Source organism: Chelonoidis abingdonii, chromosome 4 (assembly GCF_003597395.2).
Source record: "Chelonoidis abingdonii isolate Lonesome George chromosome 4, CheloAbing_2.0, whole genome shotgun sequence".
Classification (NCBI taxonomy): Eukaryota; Metazoa; Chordata; order Testudines; family Testudinidae; genus Chelonoidis; species Chelonoidis abingdonii.
The window spans coordinates 7,839,863-7,861,160 of NC_133772.1; the positions used below are offsets into that span (position 1 = coordinate 7,839,863).

Consider the following 21,298-nt stretch of genomic DNA (forward strand, 5'->3'; position numbering starts at 1 on the left):
AATAATATTATTCGATAGAACATTAATACATTAAAATCAACACAGATTTACTATTATTTATCAAAGCTGCAACCAAAAGCCCCAATAGCCTATTGGGTTAGGCAGTGTACAAACACTTGGCAAGAGGCAGTCACTGCTAGAATAGCAAACATTTTAATTCAAATAATAAGAGGCAGAAATAGAAGGGAACAGACGAGTAAAGGGATAAATTCATGCAGTAACATCACTAACTGTTGTAGCTTGATTGGTCTGATTCATTTACATGGATGGGAGGAGAGAGAGAGAAAGAGAGATGCTGAGTCCTTGTCCACACACAGATTTTGTACCAATTTAACTATTTTCAAAAGAGCAGTAGGAAGTTATGAATACAAGTCCCATTGAAAGATAGTGGGATTTGGGCTCCTAACTCATTCAGGTGCTTTTGAGAACGGCTTTGTATGGAAATACTTATGGTACTTAATCCTTAAGCTCAGTAGAAAGTGTTGGCTAGATCAGGCATTTAATAATTAAACTACCTATTCATAGTTCTCGTTGTCTCTAAAACAAGAGACTACAGTAATATAAACAAGACAATTATAAGAAAGTAGGAAACTTTATTAAATTCAAAAGGTTAAAAGATGGGTAATGAATTATGGGAGCATGGCATTTATTCTTCTCTTATCAGTTAGCTTTCCCTATACTGACTCCAGACGTGGGAACCCAGCTTTCTTGTAACCATGCTCTAGCCTTTTGTTGATGGCAGTATCTAATAGTGCTTGGCCTGGTCTATAACTAAAATGTAGGGTAACCTAGCTAAGTCACTGAGAGCTGTGAAAAAATCAGCACCCTTGGTACCATAGTTAGGTCTACCCTACCCCCACTGTAAACACGACTAGGTCAAAGAAAGGATTTTTCTGTCAACCTAGTTGCCTCCTCTCAGCAAAATGGATTAAATGTCACCAAGATTAGTAAATCTGGTTTTGACAGATGATGCGAGTAAGCAAATCCCCATCTTTCTCAGTTACTTATCTGATCCCAGTACCATAGCTCTGAGCACCTCCCAACAATCCCATGAAGTAGGGAAGCTCTAGTATCCCCATTTTACAGGCAGAAAACTGAGAAAGAAACTAAGTAACCTACCCACACTCTCATGGGATGCCTGTGAGGGGGCAGAGATTGAATCCAGATCTTCAGAGTCCCAAGTGTGTGCCATAACCATGGGATTATCTTTCCTCTCTATGCCTTCCTTTTAAATTGAGGGGACTCCAGCTTGAGTACTTTCAGTGATCATAAATGTGGAAATACCTAACTGAGAGAGAGGCAGCCTGACAGATAACCTTGTACCCAAATATTTAAGGATAACATCATCCATGTCCATTTATCCACTAAATGTTCATCTTCTTCCTGTATTGGGTATTTGTTTCAATGCTTGTCTAACTCTCTTAGGCTCCTTTGAAAATCTCAGCATATAACAATACTTCCCATCTCATGTGCAACACGGAGAGTCTTAGGTGTCTCCATGTATTACCCATTCATCCATGTCAGCTCACTCATATGCTTTGCCTTCTGTCTTCTCACAGAGATTTACGTCTGTTCAAGGAATGGACAGAGGAAATCAGACTATAATTGATGAGTTCATTTTCTTGGGACTCACAAATCAACAAGATCTGCAGGTCGTCCTTTTCATGGTGTTCCTAATGTTCTTTGTGACCACCCTGGTGGGGAATCTTGGGATGATCATATTGATCAGCGTTGATTCCCGGCTTCACACCCCCATGTACTTTTTCCTCTGCAACTTGTCTTTGATAGACCTTGGTTGTTCTTTGTCTGTTGCTCCCAAGATGTTGGTTAATTTCTTAGCAGAAAGAAAAACCATCTCTTATTCTGGGTGCGCAACACAAATGTTCTTTTTTGGCTTTTGTATACTTGCTGACTGTTATTTCCTGGCTGTGATGGCGTACGATCGCTACGTGGCCATCTGTAACCCACTGCTCTATAGGGTTGTCATGTCCCAAAGAGTCTGTGTCTATCTAGCTGGAGGATCCTATGCAGTGCCCATTGTACTTACATCAGTCCACGTTGGCTTAGTGTTCAGTTTACAGTTCTGTTCCAACACTATCAATCACTTCTTCTGTGACATCCCGCCAATCCTGAAACTCTCCTGCTCCAGTACCGATATCAACGAGCTTGTGCTGTTTGCCTTAGGTATCTTTGCTGGACTCAGCACCCTGATCTTCATTCTTATCTCCTACTTGTACATCCTCTCATCCATCCTGAGAATCCGTTCTGCTGAGGGCAGGCAGAAAGCCTTCTCCACTTGCACCTCCCACCTGACAGCTATCACTTGATTTTATGGAACTATGATCTTCATGTATCTAAGGCCCACTTCCAGTTACCGCTTGGACCAAGATAAACTGGTCTCACTCTTCTACACGGTGATGATCCCCATGCTGAACCCTCTGATCTACAGCCTGAGGAACAAGCAGGTGAATGATGCGGCAAAGAGAATTATAGGGAGAACTTTCCACTCCTCTGCGAAACGTAGAGGGGCAGCATGATTTAATGGATCAAACATATGTTTAGAAACAAGGACATCTTGAGTTGAAAACTCTTTTTTGCTTATGACTGATCAAAAGACAGAAGGTACTGCAGCACTTTGTACCTCAAAGCAGCACCCTGAAGACCCCATATTCACCAGAGTCATATAATTATGATATATTTTATATAAAGCATGTCATTTAAGATATCATGTGAAAGGTCATGACCTGCTGAAACTCATTGTGAGAAAATTGCTTGATCTAAATACTTCTTAGTGTAATAAGGTTTAAGATTTACACTGTGTGTTTATCGTTAATTTTCTTTGGTAACTGTCTCTGACCTCTTATGCTTACCACTTATAATCACTTAAAATCTATCTTTCTGTATTTAATAAATCTGTTTTATATTTTACCTAAACAAAGTGGTTTGGTCAAAGCGCTTGGGAAATCTCAGCTCAAGTTCAAAGGCTGGAGCATGTCCTCTCCACACTGAGGGAGGGGCAGACTGGGTAATAAGTTTACACTGGTCAGGCTTCTGACAAGAGCAAGATGGTATAGTTTGGGGGTGCAAGGCTGGGGAACTGAGGGGAATTGGCTGATGTCTTTCTCTGTGTGATTTGTGAGTGGTTTGGGGAGCATTCCTGCAATCTAACTGGGTGTGGGGCTCCATATGATGTTGTGCTGAGTGATAGCAGTGTCTGCAGGAGTTTGCTGCTTGTCACTATCAAAGCATTGTGAGGGACAGCCCAGGCGGGATAGTTAAGGGGGCACAGAGGTACCCCACTTCCAAGTTGTATCCTGGGGACCCCATCACAGAAACAAAACAAAACATTTCATAGCTAGATTCCTGAAGTTGAATGGGTTTGTAGGCAATGTTAAACCCCAGCTCCCATTGACTTTTTATGAGATCTGTAGGTGATCCTCTTCTTTAAAACTCAGGTCTCTCTATTTAGGTGCCTCAATATTGAAGGATGTCACCAACTTTAAGCTTGATTTTTTCTTTCTACTTCTTCTTGTCTATTTCTCAGTCTGTCATGAAGATAATAATCCTCTTTCCTTACCTATTCACAGACTGATATTTTCACACCAAGTTTCCTTCCCATATGTTTAATTTAGTAGAACAACTGCTGTGCTATGTTGAGATTGAGAATAGCCTTCTGTTTAATGGCTGACTTTAAGTGGAACTGGGTGAAATTTTTTTGACAAATAGCGTATTCATCAAAAATTGATGCTTTGGTTGCCCTGAAACTTGTCATTAATTTGACCTGATTAGTTTCGACTGGGAAAACATTATTCAAGATCAGTTTAGGAAAATGTATATGTCTGCATTTGTAACCATTATCCCACCAGGTAGGACACTTGCTTGGGATCTGGGAGACTCCAGCTTCAAATTCTTATTCTAGAGCAAGGACTTGAATTCAGTTCTGCCCTCTCCCATTGGCATACTCTATCCACAAGGCTGTAGGCTACTTAGAAAAATGGTAATTTATCTTATTCTCTCCTATTGAAGCTGTTCCACTTTGTAGGATTACAGAAATATTCATTGGGCCAAAAGAAATAGGAAATGAGAATAGCAATAGCCATCGGAAGTAGGAGATCTGGATTCAGATCCCAACTCTGAGGAAGAGAGAGGGGAATCCACATTTCCTACATCCTAAGGGAGTGCCTTAATCACCAGGCTAGTGAGTTGTTCTCTCACTCTTTTGGCTAATGAATGTTTAAGCATTTTACAGAGTGGAACAGCTTTAACAGGAGAGCAGAAAAAGATCCTGTAGCCTGGTGGTTACATTGCTCATCTGGCAAGAGGAAGAGACAGCTCAAGTCTCTTCTTGTATGACTGTAAGTATTTATACAAAGCAAAACAGCTTCACTATGAGGAGCTGAAAGCAGCCCAGTTACCTCTGTACACCTATAGCCTGATTGCTGGGGTATTCAACTGCGAGGAGGAGAACTGAGTTCAAGTCCTTGCCTTGGAGTGGGGATTCAAAGCTGGGTCTCCCACATCTCAGGTCTAAGTCCAACATTTACTGTCATGGAGATCCTCAAACCCCCATATCGGCTTCCAACTAACCTTGGAGGTACCTTAAATCCCTAGACACCTGGGTTTTCACTGTTAAAGTCCGCTAGGCACCTAAGTTTCATTCAGTGAGCATGCATATAGCAGACCCCAACTAGACACTAGGGTACATAGCTCACCCTCAACTCCAGAGAGATCCTCTGACAAGGCAGCCCCCTGCCTACCTTGCCTGTGGGGACTGATCCAATAGGATGATCATGTTAATCAGGATTAACCCTTGCCTCTGCAAACCCCAATGTCAATAAAGACAAGTGCAAAGTACTTGATTTAGGAAGGAAAAATCAAATGCATGACTACAAAATGGGGAATTACTGGCTAGATGGGAGTACTGCTGAAAAGGATCTGGGGATTAGAGTGGATCACAAACTGAATGAGTCAACAATGTGATGCAGCTGTGAAAAAGGTTAACATCATTCTGGGATGTATTAACAGGAGTGTCAGATTTAAGACATGGAAGGTAAATGTCCCACTTATTTGGCCTGGGTGAGGCCTGTGTCCAGTTCTGGGTAGCTCACTTTAGTTAAGATGTGGACAAATTGTAGAGAGTCCAGAGGAGAGCAACAAAAATGATAAAAGATTTAGAAAACTGCCTTATGGGGAAAAGTTTAAAAACTGTGAAAAGAAGAATGAGGGGGCATCTGATAATATTCTTCAAATATGTTAAGGATTATTGCAAAGAGGCCGCTGATCAATTGTTCTCCATGTCTGCTGATGGTAGCACAAGAAGTAACAGGCTTAATCTGGAGATTTAGTTTAGATATTAGGAAAAGCTTTCTAACTCTAAGGGTAGTTAAACTTGAGAATATGCTTCCAGCAGGGCTGCCCGAGGGGCGGGGGTGGCAAGTGGGGCAATTTGCCTCAGGCCCCATGCCCCACGGGGGCCTCCACAAGAATATAATATTCTATAGTATCACAACTATTTTTTATGGAAGGGGCCTCCAAAATTGCTTTGTGCCAGGCCCCTTGAATCCTCTGGGTGGCCCTGTTCCGAAGGGTTGTAAAATCCCCATCACTGGAGTTTTTAAAAAACAGGTTAGACAAACAACTGTTAGAGATGGTCTAGGTTTACTTGGTCCTGCCATCATGCAGGGAGTTGGATTTGATGACTTCTCAAGGTCTCTTCTAGACATACATTTCTATGATTTGATGTACTGTCACCTGAGTAGCTGGTATTTTATAGATTTTTGTTTCTTCTCTACTGTCATACCTAAATTTCTGGTGACTATTTAATGAGGAGGAAAGGTATCTATTTGTTCAACTTTATTGGTAGGTCTACACTCGGTGCTAGGGGTGTGATTCCTAGCTCATATAGCAGGGGTGGCCAAATATACTGACCCTCCAAGCTGCATACGACAATCTTAGAAGTTTGAGAGCTGGAGTGAGCTTGCTGGAGGGGGGCTTCAGCCCTGTGGCGGGGTGGTGGGGCTTGGGCTTCTGCCCTGAAGGGATGGAGATCTTGGGGCTTCAGCCCCATGAGAGGCACCTGTGGGGGCTCAGGGCTCCAGTCCTGCAGGGAGTGGGGGCTCGGGGCTTCAGCCAAGCAGGAGGCACCTGCCAGGGCTTGGGGATTCAGCAGGAGTGGGACTGAAGCCCCAGTACCGTGTCCCACGGGGCTGAAGCTCCAAGACCCCCTTCACCACTGGGCGAAAGCACATAGCCCCACCACACTGCTGCAGGGCAGAAACCCCAAGATCCACCTGCCCAGTCTGGTAGGTGGAAAATGAGGGAGAGGGAGTGGCGTAGGGCTCCATTAACCTCACTTTACTTGTAAAAGAGCCACATATGGCTTGCTAGCCACGGTTTGGCCACCCATGTCATATAGACATACTCGCTAAAAATAATAGTGTAGCTGTGGTTACATATGCAGTGGTGAGCAGCAGAATGGACTAGCTGTCCCAAGGTCAAACTTGACTAGACTTAACAGGCACATACTCAGTGCAGCTAGCCCAAGCCACCACTCACTATTGCACATGCTGTCATGGCTCTACTGCAATTTTTTTAGCATGCTAGTTCGATGATAGCTAGCACTAATATGTTAGAGGGGGTGGGAATCACACCCCTAGTTTCAACGGTAGAAGTATCCTTGGCTGTTACATTGCGTGCAGGAAACAGCTGGTCATTTCCAGATTTTGTGGTTTGAGTTTCATCCTTGTTTGATGTCCTTCTTTCGGAACAAGCAATGAACAACTGGGAACTCCTTCAAAACCTTCCAACAGGACTTGAGTAAATGGTGCCAGCACGCCCTCCAAAAGCTAACCTCGGTCTGTAGGAGATGGAGATGGGGTTGAAATTTTTTTCATTGAAATCTTTTATTTTCAATGAAAAAATTGGGTTTTCAACTAAAATGAAATCTTCCATGAAAAGGGTGTTGTGGAAAATAAGAAACCTGTAAAAGAAAATTGGTAACATTTTTTGATTTGGGGCAAATAATTCTGAAAACTTAAACCAAAACCACTTTGTGTTTCTCTTCAAAAAATAAACCTACATATTTTTAAATTATAGTTTTTAAAATTTCCTGTGAAAAATAATTAATTTTTCAACCAGTTCTAACAATATTTTTCTGCTTTCTTTTAGTTTTGTCATCTCCATAATGTTCTGGTTTTGGATACATATTTCTTTGAATATTTTCTAATCAGCTTCAATCTTAACTCTCCTAAATCCCTTGTTACATTTTACACATTACGTTAGACTTATGTTGTTGATATATGTTGTACATACAAAAACAGTTGCATTTAGAACTTGCCTAATACAGGAAATATGTGAAATGACAGAGATCAATGTCAATGAAGATAAATATTGTCCTTCCATAGAAAAAAAGTTTTAAGTTGTATTTGTCTTGCTAATGCAATATGGCCAAATCTCTTTTAAATATTAATGCCACTGTTCATTTCTCATGAGAAAGAAAAATATCAAATTATGCCCAGAAGTTGTGATAAGATCTGGAGCCTATTGTGCTAGACATAGTACAAACACATACTGAGAAGACAGTCCCTGCCAAGAAAAAGGTTGCAACTGAATTTGAAGACAAGACTTGACAAATGGTTTTAAGAGAGAGAAGGGGAAAGGAGGAGAAGGGGAAAGCGATAAGATCATGTAGTCACTCTGTCTATAGTGCATCTTGATGAATCAGGTTCAACTACATGGATAGACAAACTGAGTTCTTGTTCGACACTCAGTTTTTGTATAGATTTAAGCATTTGATTTTGGGGTGTGATTTTTCTACTGAAATATTTAAATCAGTACTCCCAAACCCCTTTAGTATGTCCAACTCTATGTCTGTGGTGTGTGTGCTATTAGTGAATGTTACCTTCTGGCCATGATGGCGTGTGATCGTTATGTAGCCACCTGTAACACACTGCTCTTTACAGCAACTATGACCAAGAGACTCTGTGCCAGGATGGTGATTGGTCGTACGTCATGGGCATTGTGACTTCATCAGTGGTCATTGGTTCAGTGTTCACTTTGCTTTTCTGCAGCTCTAATGTCATCAATCATTTCATCTGTGGCATCCCTCCACTGCTATCACTCTCCTGCAATGACACATGTATCAATGAAATTATGCTTTTTGCTCTAGCAGGCTTGGCTGACCTAAGTTCTGTTCTAGCAGTCCTCGTCTCCTATTCCTTTTATCACCCCTGCCATCCTTCGAATCCTTTCTGCTGAGGGCAGGCACGAAGCCTTCTCCACCTGCGCCTCCCACCTGATGGCTGTCACCATTTTCTATGGGACTATTTCCTTTGTGTATTTTCTCCTAAATTCCAGTTACTCTCTAAATACAGACAAAGTGGCCACTGTGTTCTACAGAATGATAACCCCCATGCTGAACCCCTTGATCTACAGCCTAAGAAACAAGGAGGTGAAGGCTGCCCTGAGGAAAATAATAGGAAACATATTTTCTCCTTTCTGAGGGTAAAATCTCCTAAAGGACCTATATGACCTAGGAACCTAAGTCCCATTGAAATAAATGTGATCTAGTCTCCTAACTCTTTTAGGTGCTTTTGAAATGTATTGCCTTCATGCCTTTGTTCACATTGCTCTGACAAAATGGCAGTGAACTCTACAGAGTTCCCCCTATTTTCCTGTGACATGGTGTGACACGAAGATCCAGATTTATTGATTGTATGACTTGGATCTGGGAAAATAATTGAGTTTTTGTTTTATTGGGAATTCTAAAAAATTGAAGAAAAAATTTGATTCAGGTCAAACTGAATTTGAAAATTCTGAAAAATATTGGCAAATTGAAAAAGCAAAACATTGTCATTTGACCTGAAACATTTTTTATTTTCAGGCATTGTCAAAGATGCAGCATTGCAAAACAACCAGGATGGGGTGGCGAGGGGAAGAACTGTTGCCACTTCCCTTACTCTCCTGTCATTTGGGAAACCCTTGAGTTCAATCCCCCTTGTTTGCCTAATGTGGAGAAGGCTTTTTTGTTTTGGCTGAAAATATTCAGCCAGTCCATATCAAATTTGGATATATTGTCAGTACCATGAAAAAAACATTTTTTGGCGAATTTACTATTTGTCATAAAAATCTTTGCTGAGTGCAAGTATGACTGATATATTGGAAAAAGCACAATCTCAAAGGCAGCAGTCCATAGCTGAATTGATCCAGGAAGGAAAAGCATGCTTCCTTCCCTGCTCTCAGGGGTAATAATCTGCTCCTGGCCTTTGTCTATCCCCGCTCTGTACCACTTCAGCTGTGCTTAGTGGCAAGATGAAAGGACATAACCAAGGCTGCAACCATTCACTGAGACTGTCTGCCCACTTCTAGCAGAGTGGTCGGTTAGGGAATACACAGTTTTTCTTATGCTTATACATCCACAGTCAAGGTGCTGGGAAGCCATGAAGGGATGTGGCTGTGGAGTGTCTTATCTGTGATTACACCTCTGCACTCTCTGCAGGCTCTGATCCAGCCCATTATTTATTTATACTCTGTAGTGACAAAGAGGGCTATTTGCCTCACAGTCAATATGAGAACAAGGTGTCAACTCCAGAGACCTTGTAATAGAGGCTTCAAAATTTTTCATTGTAACTGTTTTCGACAGAAGATGAAGTTGTGACAAAGATTTTTTTCCTAATAATATGTCTTATTTCTGTGGAAAAATTTGAATTTTCATTGACAATTAAATTCCCCCAAGCCAAAATATTTGGCTAAGAAGCTAAATATTTCAACTAAACCCCCAAATATTGCAACTTAGATATCCACCAATATGTGTCTTAGAAGGTGCAGTATGGTTTCCTTTCTTGTGTTCCCCATTCTCCCCTCAGACCTGCACTCCCGAGAGAGAGTACATCTCCCAGGATGCATGGCTGCAAGGATTCCCATAATGCAGCCAATTTCCCTCATCATTCTGGAAGAGCATGGTGCATAATGGGATATATAGTCTGACCGGAGAGGTTAGAGGATATGCTTCCATTTACTTTTAGATGTCAGGCTTCCAGGTCAAGTGACATCTCCTGTAATCACCACAGTAGCATTTCTGAGTCAAAATACTTGTGTTGAAATATTTTGGGGGGGTGTATTTTTGCCCCCAAATAAAAGATTTCTGTGAAATTTTTTTTTCATTTTTTGTTGTAATTTTCCACTGGTGGAGGGGGGACACTTTCTCACTCGCTCTAGCCTTCAGCCTAAATCCCATTGAAAAAAGGAGGCTACGCTGGAAAAGTAATAACGTTTCCCACCTGAGCACTTGAACATCACGTGCTTTTATTCTCTGCACATTACAGCTGAGGGGAAAAGAGATTTTTCAGTTTGCTGGCGATTCCAAAAAATTGAAAAGAAAATTGGTTTGAGTCTGTTCAAGAATGACAGTTTTCAAGAAGTTTGGGAAGATCAGAAAAAACAAAAACATCTGAGTCAAAAGAGCTTGAAACATGGAAATGTTTTAGTGATGCCAAAAGGAAACATTTTGTTTCAATCCCCCAGCCCCCAAATTAGTTTAGATTTTTAGGGATTTTGAAAAAGGTGTGCTGTGGTCCCCAACCTGATGCCCCTGCTGAAGCTCACGGGCTGGCTTAAAACGGCTCGTAGGCTGGATCTGGCCCATGGTCCTTAGTTTGCCCATCCCTGGTCTAGGGTGCATTATGACTCTTTTGCACTACCAGAGTGCCCTGGTTCTGAACGGGAAGTGCGCTGCTATGCATTATACCGCTGGCTCTGAGATCCATCTTTGCTCTGTTCATCTAGATTTAAAGAGACCCTTAAAAATCCCACCACATTGTCTTCAGTACAGAAGCTCTACATTAGGATTTCCATGTCTTGCAAAGTTTACTCTTTACTTGTTTCATTTTAAAAAATACAGCTGTCTCAGTCTTTCAAGATGCTTTCCAAAATAGTTATATCTGAGAAGCCATAACTCCATTTCTAGCAAAGCCTTTTCCTAGGAATTTCTCCCCCTCAACTCCCCTCCCAAAAAAGTTAAGAATTGATCAGCCACAGGATTCCTTGGAGGGTTTGAAATTGATACGTCAGGACCATGGGGCTGAAATTCAGCAGGAAGAGAATAATTTTCACCCTCTCTAAGAAAGTTATATGTAAGTTTCCTGAGCTATGCATAATCTGGATCATGTTCCCACTAGTCACATTTCAAGTCACTTCACATCTTTGTGCCTCAGTTTTCTTATCTGTAAAATGGGGCTAATAACCCTGACCTACTTTGTCAGGTGCTATGACATTTAATGAAGAAAAGTGCTAGATAAGAATCATGTACCCTTAATATTATTCATGGTAATTATCCTTCATGCAGTACTCCAATAGAAGGCATGCTCCTAATGTGGACTTAACCTTTTCATGGCTGATCTAGGCTGAAATGAATTGGTTATTTTTGAATGGGATATATACACATTTTAAAGCTTCTAACAACATCATAAGCAGTAATCAGAAATACTGCAACTGTGCACTGTACAGGAGTGGTTTGTGTATCTTTTTATGAAACCCCATTTAATTTTTCCCTTTAAATCTTCTCTAATGTTCCGTTAGTGCTGATTCTGTCAGTCCACTATAGTTTAGAGGTGAACAAGGAACACAGGATTATGGTGAGAGCATGGTTCAGCAAAGCAGCGATTGAGAGCTGAAAGAGATTGAGGGTTGGATTCTGTTCTGTGCTGTGCTGGTGTCTCGCTTTGTGTCCCTGGGCAAGTCACTTAACTTCTCTGTGCTTCCTTTTCCCCAACTGCAGAATGAAGAAATGTGCCTATTGCAAAGGACTTTGAGATCTGGGTTATTTTATCAAATGTACACGGATTTTAACATAGGGATGGTCACATGAGGGTGCTATAACCTCAGCATTCAGGGGAAAGGTACTGCTACAGCTGTGCATTTTTTAAAATACTAGAGATTAAATACATGTGTAATGCTCTGTACCTTGGGGGAACACCCTACACCCCCATGTTCATTCTTATAAAATGATTGGGTGATATCCAGTGCAGATTGTCATACTGGGTGTCTTCAGAAGGCTCATGATGTACCGAGCATTGTTGTTATAATGATATAGTAATCTTATAGGTTGTAATTTCATGTATATAATTATGAGGCTGAAAAGTGTCCTCATGGCTTAAAACAAGCCCAGGCAAAAACTCTTCAAGAGCAGAGGGACAGTTCACACCTCATCAGGCATGTATGAGACAAACCCTGCCTAGCCTCACAGGAACAAAGGACACTGGGGCTTATGCAGCAACACAGGATCTGTTGGACTCTCGAGTGAGCCACCCCACTTCCTTTGGCCAGTTTGGGATTGCGATGAGGTAATGCTCACCTGACTCTGAAGTTGGGATGGGGGGGCAAAGCCAAGAGGGAAGAAAGAACTTGATAAAAGGGAGAGACATTTGCCATGCTCTTCCTCTCTCTTCCGCCTCTATTTACAGACATCACCACCAAGTGACTGAAGCGCTGATCAAAGGTTAGAGCCTGACTGAAGGGCAACCAGCCAGCCTGTGGTGAGAAGCACCTAAGTTTGTAAGGGCACTGAAAGTGTTAAGATCAGCTTAGAACGTGTTTTGCTTTTATTTCATTTGACCAAATCTGACTTCTTGTGCTTTGACTTATAATCACATGAAATCTACCTTTGTAGTTAACAAATATATTTGTTTATTCTACCTGAAGCAGTATGTTTGGTGTGAAGCATGTCAGAGACTCCCCTTGGGATAACAAGCCTGGTACATATCAATTTCTTTGTTAAATTAACGAACTCATATAAGCTTGCAGCATCCAGTGGGCATAACTGGACACTGCAAGATGGAGGTTCCTAGGGCTGTGTCTGGGACTGGAGATATTGGCTAATGCCATTTGGTTGCACAATCCAAGGACCAGCTTACATGCCAGAGTCTGTGCGTGAACAGCCTAGGGGTGGGGGTTCTCACAGCAGAGCAGGGTAAGGCTGGCTCCCAGAGTCCAGGATTGGGATGACCTAGCAGATAACAGTCCAGATAACACCAGGAGAACATCACAACATGGCACTGGGAAGTTGTCCTGCACTCCATGATGGTTGTCACCTCCTCTGTTTTCCTGGTCTGGTCCTTCAGCCCTGTTCTTTCAATTTCCAGTCCTGTGTTTCTCTGATTTGGGCCTTGTCCACTCGGATTTTTATATATTTCCACGTTCCATATTACTTAACTTTACTCCAGTCAGCTTTTAATACATCAGACATGTCTGGGGGTGGGGGGTGGTTATGTAACCTGTACATTACACATGCACAAGCTTCATTTTACACCATTTTTGTTGCTGTTTGGACAGTTTCTATGTCATTCTGTCCCATGTCAATCCGCCCCTCGGTTTTTCCCAGTAAAAAGGGCTTCTTTTTAGCACAGGTTTGTGCAATTTACCTCAGAACTTCCAGAAGAACATGTCACCTTTGTTCTTTCAGCAATAATATCATTTTAAGAAAAGCTATCTAGGAGATGAATTTAAGAACAACACGCATGCCATCAAGGCTTTAGCCTAAGTTAGGTGTTACCTCATCTAAACTCACTCACTAACCATTATTATATATTATTAAATTATAACTAAGCTTTTAATCTAACCATTTAGAATAGTAGCGAGTTTTTTAACCCTCCATGGAGTTTTACCAGCATCAAGGTGCCTTACACTGTTATACCATCTTATTTCTATTCCTGTCATGAGATTTTTTAACCCTTTACAGGTAGAGCAATTAGAGAACAGCAATTAAGAGAGATTTCATAGCTACTGGCTGGCTGGTGTTGAGATAATTGAAAGTAAGAAATACAAAATGGAGTCTGTGACATGTGACTTCAGGATACAATCCTTGTTTACCTCAGGGGCACTGACTCAGAGCTAGCCCCAACTGGTTAGAACTGGATTTTCCCACCTTTGAGCTCCGGACATTCCATCTGTTTTCCCTCCCAAATCCCTGAAAGTTCTGTTACCTTCGATTTACCTCAGACTTATTTGGCATGGCAATTTGGAACAGTCCACTTTTTCCTGCCTTGACATCAATAAAGGACTGACTCCTGTGCAAATGACGCTGCTTTCCATCTGAGCGGCACCATCTCATGGTGGTTCCAACCATATCAATGAGAGTGACATCTATCCTGAAGACACCGGAGAAGACCTTCAACATCTACCTTATCCTGCTCTTCCATCTCCAGAGGGCTTCTCTTCCACGGAGATCACCATTCATCCATTGGACTCCTCAGAGTTCCTCCTTGACGGCTTTCCACTAGCCCAATAGTACAAGTCCTGAGCATCGCCACCGCACACAACCCAGCACCTAGACTGGCTAGGATGGTTGTTATAGGGTATTTGGCCAAGGGAGGGATTTATCTGGGTACAGGTTTCATGCCCCATTGAAGTCACTGTTACTATTGTCATTGTCATTGGTTCTAGTGCTGTTTGCATTTGTGGTTTTCTTCCCCTTCCCTATTAATTGTACTTTTATCCCCAATATGTATCTCTTTTGTTTTTACCTTACTTACTTGTCTCCTCTTCATTTTACACCACATCATACCTGGGGTATTGGTCCACTGGGTGATCAGATACCAGAGTGTGTTGTATCTGCACTTCTGAGCAAAAGGGGTATGCATTTTCTTTCTCTCTACCACACCTCATTTATTTTAAGGGTTACCTTTTTCCCCCTTAAAGGCAACACTGGTTGTCCATAAAAGGGAGCTAACCCCTTCTCCCCTTCATCATACTCTTGTTTGAAACGACAGTAAATGAAAGTGAACTATGGACATTTTAGAGTGCAGCAGCAGGGTCTATTCACATGGCCATTTAGTGTGCAGCAGGCTAGTGCAAGGTAAATTTATACCCCAGGGGCTGTAGAGACAAACCCTAAGTATCTTCCAAGGGAATGAAGGGGGAAGTGAGTGTGGATGGGGTGGAGCAAAGGGAGCCATGTGATGTTTGGAAAGGAGGTGAAGGTCACAACAAAGGGGAAAGGGGTGGAGCAGATGGAGAGGAGACAAGAAAGACAACAACTGAGAAACACCAAGGGAAAAAGCATTGTGAAAGACTGCGGGGAAAAAGGTATCAAGAGATAGGAAAGGAGAAGTGCAATAAGGAAAAGCACATCATCACATTGCAGAATTTGATTTTTATTTGTAGACAGTTTAATGGTGAAATTTTACAAAAGATAACTGGGATTTTACCTTCACCACCCAAATACACAGTGAGCCAGATCCTCACAGGGTTTAAATCTGTATAGATCAGTTGACTCCAGCGGAGAAATGCTGATTTACACCAGCTATGGAACTGGCCTTTTTGACTGCAGATGAGTGGCACGAATTTATTTATGCCAACTGCAGCTATGGCTCATTGACTCCAGTGGAGCTATGCCACTTTAGACCACCTGGTGTCTGGCCTTATTGATTCCAACGAAGCTACAGTCTGTTACCAGCTGTAAATCTGCCCCAGTGACTGCCCAATTAATGGAGCTAAGGCCTCTTTGCATCAGCTTGGGATCTGGACTGTTGATGCAGATGGAGCTACAGTAATTTACTCCAGCCACGGATTTAGTTCATACATTCTCTTGGCTGAACCAAGATTTGAACATATATTTCCTAAATCCAGAATAAATGCTTAATAGAGCCAACCATCCTTCCTTACGTTACACATGGGCCACATGTCTAGCCTTGTTTAGCTTGTGAAACCTGGTAGGGTCAAAGCACAACTGAAAGCATCATCCTGTGAATCCTCTAAATTATAATCAGTGAAGACATATTTTCCTGCTTAGCACTTTCCTGAAGGTGTCCTTCACCTCCTTGTTCCTCAGGGGGGTTCATCATGGGGATCACAATGGTGTAAAACAGAGAGAGACCAGCTTGTCTTGCTCCACCACATCCATTCCCCCAGGATGCACATACATGAAAGTCAGTGTCCCACAGTACAGCACAATGGCTGTCAGGTGGGAGGAACAGGTGGAGAAGGTTTTGCACCTGTTTGTGGCCGCTGTACCTACGTACCTAGGTACCAATGTACTTAAAAGCCTGGGAGAAAGAGGAGACGCTCTTCGCCTGGTAACAGAGGTATATTTTAATCAACATGGCTTTTGTTCACTGCGAGTCTGAAGAGTGCACTAAATCCAAACTAGACTTGTTCCAAATGGCCCCTATGCTAACCAGAATCGAGAAAAGCATTTACATCAAGGTGCCGCCTCTATCAGCCATTATGGAGGCTGCCCCCATCAACTTTTTTATAGCAGGGAATGGCATAGATTATATGGATTTAAACAACATGTTGCTGTACCTATGTTGCAAGATTATAAAAGGAGACAGAACTGAACTTGCCGAGGACACTGAGGTGGGCCTGGTGAATTACCCCTTGGCCTCTATTTTCAGTCAGTTGGATGTCACACTGGGAGACTGCCTTGTAAGCCAAAGCAAAAACTGTTACCCTTACAGGGCCTTTATAGAATATGTGCTCGATTCCAGTGACAACACCCTCGCCATGCAATTTTCTGCTGGCCTGTTTTACAAAGACACTGTCAGACAACATGAAGAAACAGAGTTGGATGGCGGGAATCTAGGGTTTGTGAGCTGGGCAAAGCTGATGGCTCTGAGCAGGACGGTAGAGCTGGTGGGTCATCTACACAGCGACCTGTTTTTTCAGGAAAAAAATTTTGTTGAACAGAGTGGATGTGAAAATTAAACTGGCGTGCAATAAAGATGCCTTCTGTTTAATGGGGGATGCAGCCAAAGGCTTTAAACTAAGGATTATATCAGCGTCCCTTTTTGTGAAGAAAGTATGGGTGGCCCTGGGCATCTGTCTGGGAATGAAAGTGATTAGCATTCCTGTGGGCAGCAGGCTCAGTAACCAGGAGAACCTGTTCTTGGGACAGTTACCCAAAATGCTTGCCCTACGGTTTGTGGATAATGATGCCTTTAGTGGAAGTTATGCTAAAAACCCCTTTCATTTTAAACATTATGATATTAACTTTGTGGCCTTGTATGTGGATGATGAACAGATACCAACCAAGCCTCTGCAACCAGACTTTGAGGCTGGACACTTTGTGAGAGAGTACATGAATCTAGTACAGACAGCTGGTAAACACATGAAAGATTGTTCTTTGTTAATCGACTGTGAGGAGTTTGCACAGGGTTACATCTTATTTGCCTTTGACCTGTCTCCTGACCAGGAATGAGCTGATCACTATTCCCTGTTTAAAATTGGGAACCTAAGAGTAGAAATACATTTTAGGAAGCCTTTGATGGTCACCGTCAATATGATTGTGTATGAGGTTTTTCCTAATATCCAACCTAAACCTCCCCCACTGCAACTTGAGACCATTACCCCTTGTTCTGTCATCTGCTACCACTGAGAACAGTCTAGATCCATCCTCTTTGGAACCCCCTTTCAGGTAGTTGAAAGCAGCTATCAAATCCCCCCTCATTCTTCTCTTCTGCAGACTAAACAATCCCAGTTCCCTCAGCCTCTCCTCGTAAGTCATGTGCTCCAGCCCTCTAATCATTTTTGTTGCCCTTCGCTGGACGCTTTCCAATTTTTCCACAGTCTTCTTGTAGTGTGGGGCCCAAAACTGGACACAGTATTCCAGCTGAGTCCTCACCAATGTCGAATAGAAGGGAATGATCGTGTCCCTCAATCTGCTGGCAATGCCCCTACTAATACAGCCCAAAATGCCGTTAGCCTTCTTGGCAACAAGGGCACACTGTTGACTCATATCCAGCTTCTCATCCACTGTAACCTCTAGGTCCCTTTCTGCGGAACTGCTGCCTAGCCATTTGGTCTCTAGTCTGCAGCTGTGCATGGGATTCTTCCGTCCTAAATGCAGGACTCTGCACGTGTCCTTGTTGAGGTTTCTTTTGGCCCAATTCTCTCATTTATCTGGGTCCCTCTGTATCTACCACTCCTCCCAGTTTAGTGTCATCTGCAAACTTGCTGAGAGTGCAGTCCACTCCATCCTCCAGATCATTAATGAAGATATTGAACAAAACCAGCCCCAGGACCGACCCTTGAGGCACTCCGCTTGATACTGGCTGCCAACTAGACATGGAGCCATTGATCACTACCCATTGAGCCCGATGATCTAGCCAACTTTCTATCCACTTATGAAGCCCCTCAAATGATGTGTAAAGAAAAGGCAATGCCAAGCCACTTTTATGAGGTGGGGAAACACACCTACTGGGAAGGGGAGGCATCGGGATATGCCCCCACTAATGCCCATGTGTTTACCAATACCTCTGCATGTGTTTGGAGGATGACCTACCCCAGAATGCCCCTTAATTTGCTGTTAAATGTCAGGCACAACATTTCTCAGTGCATTGGTCGGCGGTTATGCAAAGTATGGTTAATATCTCTAACTATGTTGTGTTTAAGTTTTCATGGATTACACCCAATGTTTTCCTGCCTTTGACACATACCCGGGAACAACTGACTGTATTCCAGACAGAGGCCTCCTCCTCCTTTATGGTGTTGCAGCTCATATTTAATTTGGAGAAAGCAAAGAGCACAAGTGACTTGTAATCATCCACACTCATGAGGAAAATAAATCCTAAGTGTGCTCCAAAACATTAATCCATGGAGGGGAGAAAAATAAACCCACAGCATTTTATTTTAATTGGTGCTGAGGGACACATCGCAAAGAAAGCCCAAAGTTGCAAACCTAATATAATACGCACATCGGCCTTCGACACATGTCATTGCCATGGAGCCAATGAGGAAATGATGCCTTTCTACCAGAAGTAGGTTCACCGATTCTGGGTGTCTCCTGCTTCAGAATATAGACTCCATTTCTTTAAAATCTACTTCTTATCCTAACAGAGGAGGAAATCCCTGCCGTGTCAGAACCAGGTCTGTGGTCCCATTTGCGTCCCATTTTGTTGTGCTTAAGTGTTGTATAGGTCTGGAGTGGTCTGGGCTGGTTGACAATTTTCTATTTTCTATTTAGACTATTTAGACTTTTTTCAATAAGAAATTTAATTTTTGATTAAACAAAATATTTTGCAGAAAGTGTCTGCTTTCCTTAAAAAAAAAGAAAAGAAAAGAAATAGAAAACTTGAAAACCCCATGATTTTGGCTGAAAATTAAAGATTTTTTCAGTTTTGAGCTAGAATCTTTTTTCTTCCTGTTTACATCAAAACTTTTTGTGGAATGTGGATGGTACACAGGGAATAAAATTATGATCAGATATAGGGATGTGTTTAACCTAGGGAGAATACACCATGTTCTAAGAGCACTTTTTTTCCCTCCCCTAGAATCCTCATGATGAGATAGCAAGACAGAAATGCAGTGAGAGAAAGAAAGAAGGATTAATGGATTTAGATCTATCCTGAGCTATGAAAATACCCCTTCTCAATCTCATTCTGATTTCCTTCTTTTGATCTGATAGACAAATTGGAGAGATGTCCAAGAAAAGCATCAACAACAAAGACGATCAATGAGAAAAGTTAAAAGAACTAATACGTCTGGTTGAGGTTAGGAATAATGAATGTGTGAAGAGGAGACACAATGGCAGTGAGCAAATATTTTAAGGGTTTAGGCAAATATTTTTCTCAGTCGAAAGGAATTTTTTTTTAGTGCAATGCATAGGCATGGTGTTGCTAGGTGTAAGGGGATGAAAATGAAAAAGGAAAGATCTAGGCTGAATCTTCATGTCAGAGAGGTCTATCAGACTGTGGAATTCCCTCTCAAGGGAAGTGGTTGACACTGCATTGCATGGGATATTTTAAAATTACACTGGGGATCAATTCTGCACTAGCCTCAGAGAGATGAACTGGAAGCCCTAACAGGTCTTAGGAACTTGTGACATTTGTGATGCTATTGTATCTCAGTAAATAATACAAATGGTGAAGAAATGGCTGATGGAAACCTCACCACCGTGACAGAGTTTATTTTCCTGGGGCTAACAGATCATACAAAGCTGCAGGTCCCACTCTTCTCGTTGTTCCTAGTGATCTATCTTATCACCCTGATTGGGAATCTTGGGATGATCGTATTAATCAGGAGAGATCCCCAACTTCACACCCCCATGTACTTCTTCCTCATTAACTTGTCCCTGGTTGATTTCTGCTACTCCTCTGTCATCACCCCCAAGTTGCTGGTGGGCTTCTTAGCTGGGAACAAAGTTATTTCTTTCAATGGCTGTGCAACCCAATTCTTTTTCTTTAGCTCATTTGTGGGTATTGAGTGCCTCTTGCTGGCTGTGATGGCATATGACAGGTACGTGGCAATCTGTAACCCATTGCTCTATACAGTCATCATGTCCCACAGAGTCTGCGTCCTGCTGGTGGCTGGTTCCTTTCTAGCTGGGTTTGTCAACTCGATGATACACACCATCAGTATGTTTCAGTTACCCTTCTGTGCCTCCAACATCATCAACCACTTTTTCTGTGACGTCCCTCCTCTGCTGAAGCTCTCCTGTGCCAATACCTTCATCAATGAGGTGGTGATCTTTGCCTTCGCCAGCTTAATTGAAATCAGCTGCCTCCTCGCCATCCTTATCTCCTACGTGTACATCCTCTCTGCCATCCTGAGGATCCGCTCCAGTGAGGGCAGGCACAAAGTCTTCTCCACCTGTGCCTCGCACCTGACAGCCGTCACTGTCTTCTTTGGGACAACTCTCTTCATGTATCTGCGACCCAGCTCCAGCTCCTCCATGGACCAAGACAAAGTGGTCTCTGTGTTCTACACAGTAGTGATCCCCATGCTGAACCCCCTGATCTACAGCCTAAGGAACAAAGAGGTGAAGAACGCCCTGAGGAGAGGGTTTGGGAGGAAAATCTTTAATTAGGGAAAGACTTTGAAACATGCTTCACCAAGAACTAAGGCATTGGGACTGATGCAAGTTAGTGATTTGCTGTACTAGTAGACGGGAGTGGTGGGTCCTATGGCTTTAAGGTAGTTTGTCTATTTAGTGCTGGTATACATTAAATGGATATGCACAACAGATGAGGCGATGTGTGCTGTAAGCCAGACGGTGCTGCTGGCAAATTATTCATCTCTCAGTGTGTTGTGTTTGAGAGTGTGCCACATGTATCTGGGTTATAAGTATGTTGTTGTGTTTGTGGATGCAGTGTTTATCTGGTTGTCTATATTAGCATGGGTGTGTGCATATATATATACCCTGAGGTAATCAGTGTGTGTCTCTGGCATGTTTGTGTCTATGGCTGTCTGCTCTGTGTGTGGAGTGTTGTGGTGGCATTTGTATGTTTGTGTCTGTGGGTGTACATGTTTGTGAGTACATATCAAGGTAACTGTGTGTTTATGGTGTGTTGTGCCTATTGCTGTGTGA

The 21,298-nt window shown here is 42.4% G+C and overlaps 3 protein-coding genes and 1 pseudogene across 4 annotated transcripts; all 4 read left to right on the top strand.

Annotated features, from left to right (window-relative positions):
• The first annotated feature begins 1,580 nt into the window (after window positions 1–1,580).
• Window positions 1,581–2,327, top strand: LOC116826048 (olfactory receptor 5AR1-like). Its single transcript, XM_032782536.2, has one exon. The coding sequence runs from the start codon at window positions 1,581–1,583 to the stop codon at window positions 2,325–2,327; it is 747 nt and encodes a 248-aa protein (XP_032638427.2).
• A 12-nt stretch (window positions 2,328–2,339) lies between these two features.
• LOC116826041 (olfactory receptor 5AR1-like) lies at window positions 2,340–8,500 on the top strand (annotated as a pseudogene).
• A 7,592-nt stretch (window positions 8,501–16,092) lies between these two features.
• Window positions 16,093–17,191, top strand: LOC116826040 (uncharacterized protein F54H12.2-like). Its single transcript, XM_032782527.1, has 2 exons — window positions 16,093–16,577; window positions 16,681–17,191. The coding sequence occupies exons 1-2, from the start codon at window positions 16,093–16,095 to the stop codon at window positions 17,189–17,191; spliced, it is 996 nt and encodes a 331-aa protein (XP_032638418.1).
• Window positions 17,192–18,712: 1,521 nt separating this feature from the next.
• Window positions 18,713–20,797, top strand: LOC116826047 (olfactory receptor 5AP2-like). 2 transcript variants are annotated; one of them, XM_075064792.1, is made up of 2 exons: window positions 18,713–18,729; window positions 19,885–20,797. In XM_075064792.1, the coding sequence occupies exons 1-2, from the start codon at window positions 18,713–18,715 to the stop codon at window positions 20,795–20,797; spliced, it is 930 nt and encodes a 309-aa protein (XP_074920893.1). The 2 variants fall into 2 exon arrangements, with proteins under 2 accessions (XP_074920893.1, XP_032638426.1); XM_032782535.2 differs by lacking the exon at window positions 18,713–18,729 and having other exon boundaries at window positions 19,862–20,797.
• Window positions 20,798–21,298: the final 501 nt, after the last annotated feature.

Bases quoted from the DNA above. Each gene is read 5' to 3' on its own strand.
- LOC116826048 (XM_032782536.2), top strand. From the start codon at position 1,581: ATGGACAGAGGAAATCAGACTATAATTGATGAGTTCATTTTCTTGGGA.
- LOC116826040 (XM_032782527.1), top strand. From the start codon at position 16,093: ATGGCTTTTGTTCACTGCGAGTCTGAAGAGTGCACTAAATCCAAACTA. The intron at 16,578-16,680 runs GTTTGTGAGCTG...TTTGTTGAACAG, and splicing joins TTGGATGGCGGGAATCTAGG to AGTGGATGTGAAAATTAAAC.
- LOC116826047 (XM_032782535.2), top strand. From the start codon at position 19,862: ATGGCTGATGGAAACCTCACCACCGTGACAGAGTTTATTTTCCTGGGG.